A 15,617-nucleotide genomic window follows, 5' to 3' on the forward strand; every position below is an offset into this window, starting at 1 on the left:
AGCCAAGTGCTATAATGCCACTGAATTTCAGGATCTCCTGAGTTGGAGCCTTGAGCAAGGTTAACTAACATATTCCATATTCAGACATAACCATAATCAAAAATGTTTTACCTCCCCCTTCAAAGTTAGTTCAATTTGGATCTCAGGTTAATTGCCCGTTTTTATGCATTTTATCTCTCTCATTTTTATCTTTATCTGAAGACGACAGACACACTCTAATCATTCCAGCTAGCTATGGGAAACAGGAAAGGACATTAGTAATAAATGAGCTGAACATGCATATGCACTTTTAACACTTTTCTTTTTCACTGCTGAAACAGGTAACAGAAGAGCAAAGTTCAGGAATTCTGAAGAACAAAATGTGTTTTAATGCCAAGCAGGGCATCAATTACATGAAAAAAGCACACAGACATGTTCAATCCACTGCGAGTAAAATTCCTTCTGCATATCATGTTTCTTATAGTTAATCAGTAAAAGAGAACAAATAAACAAATCCTTGAAAAACTGTGTTTTAAGAACCATTACAATGCCATTACATACAAAATATTTACACGTGCTTGAGAAATTACACATCTCAGCTATTAAAAGGTATCATCAGTGAACATGTTGTTTTACGTAACTGACAGTTTCAAATGTTTTTTTCAAGCAAAATTTGTAACACTCAACATTTTGCTCCACACTATTTTATTCTGCAACTGTTTTCGAATGAAATGCATGCCCATATGTAAGTCTATTACATAGGAATTCATAAATAACCTCTGTTTGCTGCATTGGGCATATTTCCAATAGCACTTTTGCATGTCCTATCTGGACACTCCAGCCACTGGTGAATCATAGTGATTTACTTCTGTGTGGCATTCAGTGGCAGAAAGTAAGGTGTATTTCATTCATTCAGTGGTCAACTGTTTATGCTGGGCCAACTCTTCCATTTCAGCAGAATCAATGGTGGGTAACATTTGAAGTTTGAGTTTTACTACTGTTGCTCTGTGCTGGGTCAGTGTGTCGCACTGTGTTTGCATTGAGAGCTCAATCAAATGAGATCAGACCCATTGGCTGCATAAAAATGTGAACGCAACAGAGATTCATTAGAACTGGAGTTAGATGAAAGGCAGCAATACGGCAGTATGAAGTTGCTTAGGTATTCAAATGCTAATAGATTACATAAAGATTGTCATGTTTTATGATGTAGTTCATGTTTTGAAGTCTCAGGCCCAGCATCCATCAAAATGTTAATACAAAGCATGGTATTCTGGAACATACCAGCAGTTACGTGCAATTTACAATCAAAACAGTACAATTTGATGTATTAAATTAGAAAAAAAGTTTCTCAATTAAATGTTAAGAGAAGGAAGATTGATCTGTCTCTCCCAATCAGGACTGGAACCAAGAGTATAAAGAAAAGATACATAATTTCAAACTTTTCTGTGGTGGTAATGTTCTCAACACTGGACAACATATCGGGATTTCAATGCTCTGGGAGTTCTACAGAAATTGTTCCTCTCAGAAAATGACTTGGAGAGTTATCCTTGAATGGATATGGGGAAGTTACTATATTCTGGGATTCCTTCAGCATGGTATCAAGCTACAGTCCATCTTAAAACACCTCAATATATTCAAACAAAACAGAAATTCATTATGTGCAAACTCAGATAGCCACAAACTAATTATATTTAGCCATGTAATAGGCATTTTGTATTAATACAGTACTTGTGTTAACAAGTGGTTGCTATTATCCAAAATACTTTATATTTTTCGATTAATCCTCAGCAAAGGTCAGTATAAAATCGCTCAATTTTCTACTCATTGCAAATAACACTGCAATTGATTCAGCTTTAATAGATTAAACATGACTTAATGTTGGTGGTGAATGTGTAGGCAGCTCTTTGAGTGCCAGGTAAACATCCTCAGAGCTAGTCAACTACGTGTTTGAGAAAATATGTATATCCCAACCCTCACTGCAGAATATTTGTTGGTTTATTTGCATTTTGAATCTTTTGTCTGTCTGGAGCAACTCTACAAGTAAACCAGTGAGGGTGAATCAAATGCGCAAATATCAAATTCATTCACAGCAGCAAAAAGCGATATCTTCAGCAAATTATTTCTGAAATCAAAAAATAAGGCTTATGCTTCTTTAAGAAATACAGTGACTCTGTGGTCTATAGAATATCAACACGCACTAAAAAGAAAACTACGCAGTGAAAACAGTTTCCTTGTTTCAACAGTATACAATGTAGAATCCAAAGTGCAAACACAACCACAAGTATTCACACTGGTAAGTTCCAAAGAGGAAAGCCCACGATCACCCTGTAACAATGTGCAATCCGTGGGTTCTTTTTCAATGAAGTATTGCATTTGGCATCATTTTGCAGTATAGTGGTTTCGCCGTTAAAATTCTTTATCCTATGTGCTCTTTTTGGATTTGGAAGTGGCAGTTGACTTATTTGCGTTTTTATATCCAGAGGCATTAGCGTTTGGGGTTAGGGGTCTACGTACCTCTGGCTTAGCAGAGATAGAACTCGGTCTGATTGAAGGAGCTAGATGTGTTGGTGACCATTCTCGCTTATCTTGCAATGGCGATCGATTCACTTTTAGTTTGGGGGAAATCTTGCTGCTTCCGGGAAGCTGAAGTCAATCAAAAACACAAGAAATCTTAATCATAAGATTGTTCCAAAATCTAAGCAAAGTTTGAATTTCACAATCTCTCCATAGTGGGAAAAAGGCAGTACTTAAAATTCAAGTCGATTTCCCTACTCCATGTCCACCACTTTTGAATATAATTATCAAACAGTTTGAAGCATTATTTTATGTGGAGGGCACTATATAATCAAGTCCTCTCTCCCTCACATTGCCAATCCTGCACAGTCCCAGTTCGCTTTCCCTCACAGACCTACACAGTCCCAGCATTAGAACCATTATTTTTTTTAGTTACAATTTAGAATTTCATTTCAAGGCAACAATAACAAAAACAACTTGCATTTATATAGCGTCCTCCACACCGGGGGGCGTCTCAGAGCGCTTAACAATTGCGGAACACAAGGCCAAGCCAGTGGGAGGGGGAAGGTGACCGTAGGCGCGGTCAAAGAGGAAGGTCTCAGTCGTAACCTGAAGATGGTGAAGGAGGGGTCGAGGCGTAGGTGTTGAGGGAGGGAGTTCCAAAGTTTTGGGGCGCAGTGGCTGAAGACATGGACCCCTATGGTGGAGCGGAGGACTCGGGGGTCACAATGCACTATTTTGTTGGAACTCACATTGTTGCTGCTGATTTTGTTCGGTTTCTTCATCAAACGCGGGCCATCGACTGACAAACCCACGATTGCGTTCTTCTTATTCCTCTGAAAAATTAGATTTTAAAAACGAAATGATTAGCAATTTAACACTCCAGTCACATATGGCTTCTTACATCAGTGCCTGGCATATCACAAGACAATTTTTCATCTAATGATCTACCTTGGGAATTTTTGTTTTTGTGTTAAGAATTAACAAAACAGAATCTATATTTGATACTCGTTTCCTCATCATTTGCTGCTTGTGGTCATGGATACCAACATCCCTTAGCATTCTACAGATTTGTGTGTGTAGGACATGATCCACGGCACATTACTGAAGCTACAGTGTGCCTGGCAATGGCAGTTCATTCTAATACCGTACCCGTCAAGCAGCTGTGGAATTTTTCGCTTGGTATAAAATAATTGTCTTACCTGTTTAGCTGGCATGCAGGTTTTGCTGCTGCCACAACCAGTTTCTGTGCTAACTTCAGAAGTGCAATTGCTTTTTCCAGTACCATCAGCAATATTATCCAGGTTTTGATACATAGCACCGCATGAAGTACTGTTAATATTTGGTTCTGCCTCTGCTTCATCTCCATCCATGTTATCTTTCCACTGTTTCATCATTTCAAGCACATTTGGTGGCCTTTGCAAGGCTGACGTCTCACCCTGCAATACAAGGATCGTATTTAGAGATTTGGGTCAGACAGCAAGATAAGAAATTAAATTCTCATTGTTTTTTTACACTGAAGAACTCCGTCTGTCTATGGTCCAGGGACACATTAGAAAAGCGTTTCTCACAAATGGCTATTAAGCGTTCACAGGAGAGTTGAAGGTTCTGGCAAGACATGGTGCTATTTACAACGGAATGAGCTCACTGCCTAAAACAATATTTCCTGAAAAGTTTGTCACAAATCAGATTGTAGCATAGGTTTTAACCACCCACAAACTGTGCAGGGGGAGGGGTGGAGGACCTGAACCTAATCAATGACTGGGTTTGTACATTACTTACAACATTTTGCAAGGGTCTTATAACTCAGAGAGATAAACATATCACTCTGGCATTCTATTGTTAGAGTAGTCTGGGGCTGTGCATATTTTCCAGTGTTTGTTAATAACATGTTAACACTCAATGGGCTACACAGTCCATTTGTGTGCTATAGCATTCTATGATTCTAATGAAAGATTGGGGAAGATTTGCTTGTTTTTTTTTCCCCCTGATCAAAATGGAACTCCATTTCAAGAGGAAAAAAAACATAAGAAGGAACTGGATATAACACTTACCCGAACCCACGGGTTATCCAGCAGCTCATTGGCTGTGATTCTATGGGCAGGATCCACCTTTAGAAGACGTGATAGGACATCCTTTGCTACACAAAACAATCAAAAGATCAGACCATTTCACTATCATTACTATGTCCTCCCAACATGAAAGGTGCTATATAAATGTAAATTATTGTGTCACTGAGCAATATTTTCAGATGAATATTGCACCAGATGGCTTTTGGTAATCCAGATTATATTTGGAGGAAATATATATAAATGTAAGTTGTTGTTATTTAGAGATGGGTGAGCAAAAATCATAGCAGTAATGCATTCGCTAACATGCAAAATTCTTGTCAACCCTAAATTTACCCATTTTTCTGTGCATTTGTTACAGCGTCTTACCATGTTGTTGAAACGTCTTAAAGAGCTTCACAGGATTTACTGTAAAGTGTAGGAAGCGAACCAACTGGCTGCCACTTGAACAGTGACTGCAGGAGCGCTTTCCAAGGATCCTAGCGCTTTTATAAGTCAGGATTATATGGACTCCAACCACCATGTTACATTAGGGCTCTATTGGGGGTTTCACAAAATATGACTTTTTAGAAATACTTTACACATTTTAAGCCCCAAATCACCTCCAGACCTTTGCTGGATTTGACACAGGAAGGAGCCTGGATAAGACTCAATTGTTTTTAGCCAGTTTCGTAGGAGCAGATCACAGCTTTTACTGCCCAAACAAATCGAGTCTGTCAAAAACGATCAGAATGGACCAAAAACCTCTTCGCCTTAAATTGAAACTCACAATTGGGCAGAGTTTTGAAACAAACATTAAATTAAGTCTCAATTTGAAAGCTTAAGGCTACCACCATGACAAATTTGGAGTCTTTTGAAAGATTAAACTCACCGCCATCACTAACTCCCTTCAAAATTGAATCATGAAAGCGCAGATCCCCTCTGTTTATCAACTCAACAAGTTTTTCTTCTGAGTTAGCCATAAATGGGGGCTCTCCAGAAAGCCTTTAGGAAAAGAGAAAACATAAAAATGACTGGAAGGCCGTTCAGCCCATCGAGTCTATGCTAGTGTTAGATATTCACTCCCACTTACCTGCACCCTTTTATACTGTGATGTGACCAGTTTATCTGCATAAGAGTAATTCTAATCTTTGATAACAATAATAATAATTCTTGCATTTGAAAGAGTGCATTTCACTTCATGAGGACATCTCGAAGCACTTCACATGAAATACTCCAAAGTGTAGTGATCACGTACTTTGCCTGCGAATGATTCATACCAAACTTTAGGTGCTGCGCCACTTTCACTGCATTGTATTTTCCACCAATTAAAGTCTATTGACTTTATAAACTGTTTGTTCACAAGTTTTTTTGAAAAAACGTCTGGTTGGTTTGCTGTTGCAGTTTCTACTAGAACTTTATTGTGTTTGAAATAAACTCTTGGCAGAGATTAGCTGTGGTTAAATTTATGACTGTTTCATAGATGTTTGAGTAATGTACATATAGGTACAATAATAACAGCTCCTTATTGTGTTTTAGTAGATATACTTCAGCACAATTGTTAATTTATTATACACTCGGATAATAAAATCAGGTCAGGCGGGTTCCACAGTTCATAAAACATGTATATAGGAAATCTGTCTTCTAGCCGATGAACCCAAGTTGTTTTTCAATTATCAACATTAATTGTGGGGGATGAGGAAAGGCAAAGGTGCTGAGCAGATAATTTCACTTCAAGGAGGAAGGAAATGGAAGGGTGCCCAAAATGTGTGTCACCCTGGCACAATGGTAGCACTCTCGCCTCTGAGTAAGAAGATTGTGGGTTCAAGCCCCACGTACGGACTTGAAATTATATCGTCTAAAGCGACATTCCAATGCAGTGCTGGGTGGTGGGGAGGGGGGGAAGAGGTCGCTTGTCGGAGGTGCTGTCCTTCAGATGAGACATTAAACCAGGTCCCATCTGCCTGTTTGGTTGGACGTTAAAGATCCATGGCATTACTGGTTTTGAAAAGAGAAAGGAATTTATCCCAGGGTCCTGGCCAACAAATACCCCAAATAAATTTAGTCACTCACTCCATGATTGGGCATTGCTGTGCACAAACTGCTGCTCCATTTCACCCACAAAATACAGTCAACCCACCTTACAATATATCTTGTGAAGCGCTTGAGACGTCTCGACTATGTGATAATATCACATGCAAAGATATTATTAAAATTATACTATATTTATCTTTGGAGAGTCATCCTGGCTTTTCTCACACACTTTCTCATGACTGTGTTGGATGGTACTGGGACCAGCTCTTCTGTCCTCTCAGAGGTACACAGAATGATTTGGCATGGAAACGGGTCGTTTGGCCCAACTAATCTGTGCCTTGTTTGTATCCCACAGAAGCCTCCATCAAGTTTCCTCTTAAACACACTGGATCTTTTTTCCTTGAACCACAACCTCCGTCAGACGGAGAATAATTTGTAAAGGGGGAAGAGAAAGACTATTTTTTCTAAATATAAAAAAAGCCATCCACCGCTTAAAAGAAAACATTTCCATCCCTTTGAAGACTGCTCACATTGCATACATGATGACTCCTATACTCCAGGTATCACACTGCTGGGTGTACTCGTGGGCATTAATAACTTCAGGAGCTGAAAATAAAGAAAGTGGTATGATAAATAATACAAAAAAAACCAAGTCTTTCTAAACAAACCTACTTAAAAATTAGAGGTGATTTGGACTTTAGGCTGTTCCCGTGTGAACCAGTAGCACCATAAGCAGATGCTGGAATAAATAATGCAAAAGCAATTAACTATGCTCATTGTTTAATCTTAATTAAAGATTTCAAATTGACTGAGCACAATAGCATGCAATATGTGATATAAAAAGGTACATGGATCAGTGTTCAAACAGGAGAGGGCTATGGTTTGAAATTCTGATCAAATACATACGGCCTGCAGATAGGAAGGACAAGCTTTCTGAGCCATGTAATAGCAGATGCTACAAATGGTTATTTAAACGGACATGGCTCTCTTTTTAATCCTATTTTAGGTCATGCAAAAAATTGATAAATAAATTGAGATCCTAAAAGTGCAGATTTACCATTATTGAAAAGGGGCATATAGAGAATTGCCACGTTTATACGGTGACCAACGCAAAAGCGGTTAAAAAAGGTAAACGAGTGGAAGAGGAGGAGGATCACCTTCTCTTAATCAATCCACCCAAGTAAAACAACAGAACATATTATTCATCATTAGAGTACAGAGGAGAACCTTGGGAGAAGTACTACTGCTTGAATTACTATTATTACTTGCCTTTCCTGTCTGCCTGCTTCATATGTTGCCAATGTGTTTCCAATGGTCCCTGGTCTTACTCTGCACTATGATATTGGATGTGTTATAGGGTGTATTGGATAGTCGAATTGTAGTACAAAATGACTTTCTTTTGATAGCAAAGCATTTAAACAGAAAGACTCAATAGGATATTCCCAGGGCTATAATTTAATGGCAGTCGACTAGTAACACTCATCTTTACTAATCCAGCATCACTCATTGGGTGACAGTGAAGGTTCGCAACCTCACGAGTCAGCATCCTTGTACTATAGAATTGCATCACTTCTGGGTTCCGATGCATTAGCTTCACTAGTGATGCCGCAGACCCAAGAAACTTTACTTTTTATGCAAAAATTATCGATTTTCAGTTTTCTCAGGCTTTTTTTTTCCCCCAAGTTAGAAACATAACTCACATTTTCAACTTCAATTTGAGTTTGAACCTTCAGAGAAGACCTTGCACTTTACTTGCTGACATATTACAGTGAGGCTCAAGGGTCTGAGCTGAGCCAATACCGCAAGAATATGCCAGCTGTCGCTTTTCACCAAGCTCTTAGTCAAAACCTTCATTTAATATTTAGAAGCAGACTGCACTGAAAGGCATTATGCTGAAGAATGTATTTAAAACCTGACAAATGTATGCTTATCATTTGAGGTTTAATATGTAGCAAGAGCTGTTGAAAAGGTGGTGTAGGTTGTAATATACAGAGTAGTGTGATCACCCAGTAATTCATTTCCTGTCATCTTCAACAATGACGTCAGATTTCAATTCTTTAAATGAAGTCAATTTTGTCTGTGACAAAAGTGCTTCATAATCATAAAAATAATAGGTGAAAGGCAGTGAGTACAATGGAAATTGTCTTATCTTCATTGGGTGTCACTCAAACTCGCTCTTATACAGTAGAGGCCAATTTGTACTTCTTGATGGGATTGTCTTGTATTTAGCCCCAAATTTGCCATAGAATTCTGCCTGTCAAAAAGTGTAAACTTTTAATGAAAGGCGTTTTCATCTGCAATACGGGTTCTAAGATCCCCAAAATTCCAGATTATTAAGAGGAGGCTTAATTGATATCAAAATATATCACAACACCAAATCACACATTACCAGTTTGTAGCATTTCAACTAGTTCCACCATTTGTGGCAAGAGTACAACCTTCCTCTACTTCAGTTAAGCACATGTAAAGCACTGTTGAGGCCAAATCTTCACACTCAGTAAAGGGTATGAGCCAAAACACCACAAACGAAAAGCAACATTCGCAAACACTATGAACCCAAGTTATTTTTTGTTTTCTATAGTAAAGGCATTACTCAAAAAAACATTTGCAAAATTAAAAATTGAACGAAACATTGACGATTTATTTGAAATCAATTGCGATGTTGTGTGGTGAACAAAATACATTGGAAAATGTACATTAATAGAAATTTCTTACCCATATACATGGGAGTTCCACAGGTAGCCTGCAACATATTTTCACTGCCAACACCCCCCTTCTGAACAGACAAGCCAAAATCAGTCACCTGTGGCAAGGAAAATTCTTAATTAATGGTTGCAATTTTGTTCATAGTGTTGATTGTTCATCCTCTGTGCTCCCTCTACAAATATAACATTTCATCTGCAGAGGTCATTGTATCTACAGTGGATTATTGCCAACATTGCAGTTTAGATGTTCAAGAATATGCTTGAAATGAACACTTGAAAACAGGTGTATAAAAACACTGGTCACCACAGTGTTTGAGCATGCTTTCGAAAGGTAGAGCTGATTTGTTCAGTACTGTACCTTCATGCTTTATATCAGCTGAAGCTCAGGGCTATCCAATTCCCCAGCTTGGCATTCTAAGACCCATTCCAACATATTAGAGAGGAGCTAGATTTCAGATCAGTTGCTTAGAACATAACCGATGGGCAGTTTCAGGATGAAAATGTTTGTTTCATTGCAGCTTTAATAACATTATGCAACAGCAAATGGCTAATTAATTATTACAAACAACTTATTTTAAAAAGGCAATTATTTACTTCTTTTATATTCTAGTACAGTTTGGTTATCCAAAACTCATTACCTACCTTTTAGACTTCTACAGGCTTTGAAGATGGAGGCTCCAAGGTTGTTTATGTTCTGGGGGAAATGCATGGTCATGGTTGACGTTAATGCAGTGTTAGTGAATACGAAAGGTGGAGGAAACTGATCCACTGGAAGCAACATTTACTGTTATGCAAAAGTTGTGTCTTTTCAACAGTGCTTTCCGAGCACCTATCCAATATGCTTACTTTTCACTGGCTAAGATCACAGTATGTACAATGAGGACATACTTTGAGCCCATTCCTTCCTACAGAATACGAGCCAGACCAGACCCATTCCAGTGATACGTGGAGGATGCAGAATAAAGAATTTTATTGGATGTATAAGGTTCACACTGCCCTCATGGATTTGAAGGGTAGTATTTGGATTGATTGTATAAATTGACAGGTGAGCCAACAGCCTTTGTAAATTTGTTCCAGAATGGAATTGCTTGTGATAAAAGGGTAAAGAAAACCGTCAACCCCTGTAAGCCCACAACACACATGCTTTTTTTTAAAAAAAAGAATTTCTGTACATTTCATTTACCCTTATATTCAGTTTCATGTCAATTTCACTGCTGCTTTCATTGTTCTTAACCAAGATGTTTTCCAGTTTCAAATCCCGATGGACAATATCTGCAGAAAGATAGCACAACATTGAGCATATCCACATACAGGAATTCGAGAAGCTACTGATTCTTAAAAAATGCAAGTTCTCAATAATAATAATCCTTGCATTTGATATAGCGCCTTATCACGTCTTCGAGACATCTCAAAGCGCTTCACAGAATGTAATTTAAAGTGAATTGACTGTATATTTTCTGGGCGAAAATAGTTACAATATTGTATAAACCTAATTTCTGCCTTTCTGGTACAGGAGGGAGGAGACAGAAATAGTTTGCACACACAAGAGTAACTTCAACAGAGTAGTTTTTAATATATAAACATAGCCAGATTGACAAGGAACATCCCAAATTCAATTGCCAGTTTGTGCTGAATCAGCTGATTTTAGCTGCAATGGCACAATGTAATACCTCAATGCTCAGGGCTTCGGGAGTGGGGGGGGGGGGGAGAATAAGCCAGGGTTCTTGTTTCTTAATCACTATCTGGTAACCCCTTGTTGGATACCAAAGTGAAGATAGGAATGGACCGAATATATGATCTCCCACAGTCAAATAGTCTGTTGACACTCACCGTCATGGCTCAAAGATAAGTAATGATAACGTGTCAAGGCATCCAGAGGAAAAGTATCAATGTTAGAAGGGAAGAAAAGAAGAAGCCAAATGCCTTTGGGGAGGAGGAGAGAAAATTGGCAAGAACAGTCCAATTAAAATGAGGTTACATTGCCATGTCTAGTGTGCACTGCAGTTACTCTGCAAAGAAAGCTTGCACAACTAAAATGCTGCCCCTACAGCTTGGTGACAAGACTGAGTTACGCAGTGACCTGGGTGCAGTTTCCCAAATTGATAAGACTTAAAAAAAGGCATGAATGCGTGGTACTTTTTCCATTAATTAATGATGACAGATTATCTGAGGGTATAAATGACTCTGATCAACAACAATCTTTTAAGAAAAAACTTTATATTTCCCCAAATACTATTTTAGAAACCCGTTGCTTGGTCACTATATTTTTCCCCAATACTTTGGTCTTATGTAATATGGCACAAATCCTTGCTGTATTGACTAACGCTACTTTTAATTTTTCCTTTTAATGGGAATCTTTTATTCGCACTATATTTAAGCATCTACCTAAATCATTCTAAAATGTCTTGAAGTGTGTGCTATTCAATTATTTTAATATTAATCAATGTGATCTCATCTGTTCCACCCGACCATTCCTCGAAACTGTTATTTTTTTCATGATTTGTTGAGAGCTTTTAATTTGTTAATTAGTATGATTACAATCAATTTAAGGTCAAGTCATAACAGATATAAACCTGTGAGGAAAGCTTTTGATCAGGTTTCATAACACATGCATTGCAATTCAAAATGACACTGCTTTGTGTGTGACACAACTTGTTCCATGGCTCTTCCAGGTTCCTTCCTCCAAAGTACAGAAATTTTCCAATGATGCGACAGCATTCTCTACTTGATTTTGAACGTACTTCCCGAGGGTGTTTAGAGTGACTACGGTCTGGATCTGAGATCACAGTCAAAAAGGTTTAGCAAATATACTATTTATTCTCTCAAACAATTCAAAATGTCTTTGTTCAGAAAGAAAGAATTAACACACAGTCTACAATGCATTAGATCTCCAGGTAGAGTTAAAAGCACTAAATACAGCTAAAAATGAAAGCTGAACTCAAGCTACAAACAGTATAACTGATTTACACTGCAATCCCTGAATACTCCACTGACCCCTAGTGTTGAGAAGATTTTTGTTTTTAAATACAGTGAAAGATATATCATCACTCTCACTGTGATTACAGGTAATTTAAATATAGACAAATCCATAAAAAAATTAATTAAATGATAAACGCAAAATAAAAAGTTGAATTATCTGTTCTAGTTTAAGAACAGAACTACTGAATACCATTATTCTCTTTATGTGAAGCATGGTTTTCCCAAAATCTAGCTACGCGCAGATTGCCAAATAAACCTACCTGAAAGGTAAGGTCAGTGGCATCTGAGCTGCATTTGCTATTAGCCTCAATATACAGACTACAGTGCACGATTTCTCCAACCTATCCTACCAGGTTCAAATTATTTCACCGGCGCTCAAATAACAAAAGCTTTCATAACTGTGATGGAAAAGCCATAGCAAAGTGATACAACAAAAGAGACAACAACTTTGATATTAGGGACAGGAAGTAGTCTGCAAAATGCAGTCCTTAATACCAGAACACTAGCTGATCCTAAGGGGCCTTATTAATAAATTCTAACTTATTCCTTTCCGTCAGTCCTGTTCCCCTTGTTGCTGGTACATCAACCAAACCTTTGGCACAAGCCTTTATGAGCCCATAGTGGTTTTTCTCTCAATGCCACTGCAGTGACATCGAAGACTGCCACAGTGGAGCTCATGGCCCAGATCATGAAGGAGGTTTGGGGGATGGGAAATCCGATTTGAGAAGAGTTAAAATGATATACACTTGGAAAAAAAAATTAGTTAATTAAACTCGCAATGCTGATACATTAGCATTTTTATTGAACGCATAAAATCTGAAAAATCCCAAATAATTTTCTTATTACGTGTGGTCGTACCCGTTAAATTACCACTTTAACTGAGATCTCTCATTAAATGCGGACTTTTCCATTACAGAGTTGTAATGGAAATTGTAAAATTAGAGTCTTACTTTGCAAAAACACAAAGTAAACACAAAATCTTACCGTTTTTGTGTAAGTAAGCGATTGCACTCGCAAGGCTCTGAATCACATGCCTCGTCTCCTTCTCATTGAAGAACTTTTTCCTCTGAAGGATTCCACTCAGTTCTCCACCCTCACACAGCTCAGTCACCATGTACATTCGCTGAAAGAAACCAATATCCATTAATGAGATCTTATATCCACAAAGTATAACATACTGTAATTATGCTTCCAAAAAACAGACTTTAATGCTGTCTGCGGCCTTTGGATTCAGAAGAACTTTATTGAAAGCTTCTTTCCCACCTCTAACCCAGTTGGTCCCACTTTTCTCGAGATGAATGGGGAGTAACAAATGCTATTTTCAGCCTATTATACCCACTATTCTACCGCAGTTTGCCTTTCATAGAAATCAAAGTTTTCTGTTAAGGTGGGCTTGGACTGCAAGGTGCAGTCGTTTTATCGCATCCATATGTTTAATACAGTAAATGTCACTCATTGCAGTAGAATCATGAAATCATAGTTACAGCACAGGAACAGGCCAAATTCATCAAATCTGTGCTGGGTTTTTTTCAATACCATTCTCTTGACATATTCTGCAAAATGTTTTCAAAAACTATTGAAGTTGCAGATTGCTAGTGATGGTTACAATAGTATTGGTTTACAACCATCAACCCACTTAAATATCTATTTAGAAATCTTATTTTTATAGTGCTTATAACATCAAAACAGCTCCAAGCATTTTACAGTAATTACTGTCATGTGTGGTGGCTTTTTGTAAGCAAATGCAGCAGCCATCTTGAGCTTGGTTTGAAAATCCTGTTTCAAGGACAATAAAGTGACCAATTCCTGGTAAAACACAAAGCCAGCTTGGCAATGCCACCTGCTCTTCAATGAAATTGTGTCCCATGTAATGCTCTGTACAGGCCTAAAAATTGTAATCTGCAGCAAAAATGCACTAAGCACTGTCTGCAGAATATGGATGCTTTGCATAAACCGAAAGAAGAAGCATTGAGCCAGCACTGAATGCTATTAGCAGGTTTAAACTGGTCTGCACTTGCAAATTATAAGGTAATCAACCATGGACAGCAGAACACATTGGCAAGACATAATGATCAAGCAGTCTATAAATCTTCCCAAAACCTCCTGAGTTTCAGGCACACAGCAGCAGGGTGCCTCATATTGAGGCATCTGACTAGAGAACTGCTTCCTCAAAATATTTGGATATTTTTCAACACTCTTAAAGGAACAATAACAGCAGGTAAATAATAAACAGGAAAGACGCTTGATCCAATTGTGCTATTTATCATCAATCTCATCTGTGGTTTCATATTAATTATGATGCTACCCTGCGTGAAGGACGTTATAATAAATGCAAGTTGTTGTTGTTAATTATTCATATTTATATATAAGAACATAAGAATTAGGAGCAGGAGTAGGCCATTCGGCCCCTCGAGCCTGCCCCGCCATTCAGTAAGATCATGGCTGATCTTCTGACCTAACTCTAATTACCTGCCCTATTCCCATATCCCCTAATGCACACACACAATATTATTTAAAAAAACCATGAACTGTCTGTAAACACTTTTATACCATTGCTACCAATGATCTGCACCACAGATGTTATAAAAAAGAATCCTTTGATCCTACATAGCTCAGGCAAATGTATTTATTGGTGAAGGCTAAGGAAATTATGTAGGCATAAATACACACTGGAACAGAGTTCGACTTTAAAGGGGGAAAAAAAGTCCAAAGAAACCGAAAAGCAAGTTAAATCAGAGGCAGCTAAAATGTAGCTGGATGTTGAGGGAACATCTCTCAACAAACCCCAGAAAGGAGCGTGATGTTAAACCTGGATGTGTCTGCAAGTTCTATAATGCTGCCTTTGAGAATACAAACAGCACTTTCCAGTGAGCTGTGTGTTATAGAGGCAACTTATTCTTGGAACTATATATATATAGTTTTGTCCTACAAATAACTAACTGAAAAATAATAGAAATTGTGGCATCTATTAATACTTTAATTATTGAAATGGTATAGCTAGCTGATAGGTATGCGAGGTTATGGGCACCTTAGTTAACAAGTTACTGGCTGTGGCGGAAAAAAGTAAAAGGCTGTTGCTGTATGTAAGTGGCTAAAAATGCTGGCTAAATGAAACATGTCTGATATCAGAATGAAATCAAAAGCTTGAAGTCCTGAGTTTTGAGCTATCCTTACTTTAGGAGTTTCATAGACCTCTTCCAGATGAATGATATACTCGTGGTTGACTCTCTTTAAGATGCTGACCTCCCGTTCAAGTAGCATCACACCTGAACTCCCAGCCTGCATTGGAAACAACAGTAAAACTCAAAACATTGCACACCCTCTCCAAATGATAATACATTTCATAGCTCCATTTCTG

General features: G+C 38.0%; 1 protein-coding gene across 6 annotated transcripts in view; it reads right to left on the reverse strand.

Annotated features, from left to right (window-relative positions):
• Positions 1-345: 345 nt before the first annotated feature.
• stk33 (serine/threonine kinase 33) overlaps positions 346-15,617 on the reverse strand; it is a 43,569-nt gene continuing 28,297 nt past the window's right edge. For all 6 annotated transcript variants that reach the window (XM_007887543.2, XM_007887545.2, XM_007887542.2 and 3 more), the window contains 10 exons: positions 15,434-15,538; positions 13,244-13,382; positions 10,464-10,552; positions 9,291-9,378; positions 7,106-7,181; positions 5,434-5,546; positions 4,548-4,633; positions 3,696-3,932; positions 3,246-3,329; positions 346-2,622 (listed from right to left, as the gene is read on the reverse strand). In XM_007887543.2, the coding sequence (XP_007885734.1) occupies positions 2,401-2,622; positions 3,246-3,329; positions 3,696-3,932; positions 4,548-4,633; positions 5,434-5,546; positions 7,106-7,181; positions 9,291-9,378; positions 10,464-10,552; positions 13,244-13,382; positions 15,434-15,538 (1,239 nt within the window). In that variant the 3' untranslated portion in view covers positions 346-2,400. The remainder of the gene's footprint in view (positions 2,623-3,245; positions 3,330-3,695; positions 3,933-4,547; positions 4,634-5,433; positions 5,547-7,105; positions 7,182-9,290; positions 9,379-10,463; positions 10,553-13,243; positions 13,383-15,433; positions 15,539-15,617) is intronic.

This window comes from Callorhinchus milii, unplaced genomic scaffold (genome assembly GCF_018977255.1).
Source record: "Callorhinchus milii isolate IMCB2004 unplaced genomic scaffold, IMCB_Cmil_1.0 Scaffold17, whole genome shotgun sequence".
NCBI lineage: Eukaryota > Metazoa > Chordata > Chondrichthyes > Chimaeriformes > Callorhinchidae > Callorhinchus > Callorhinchus milii.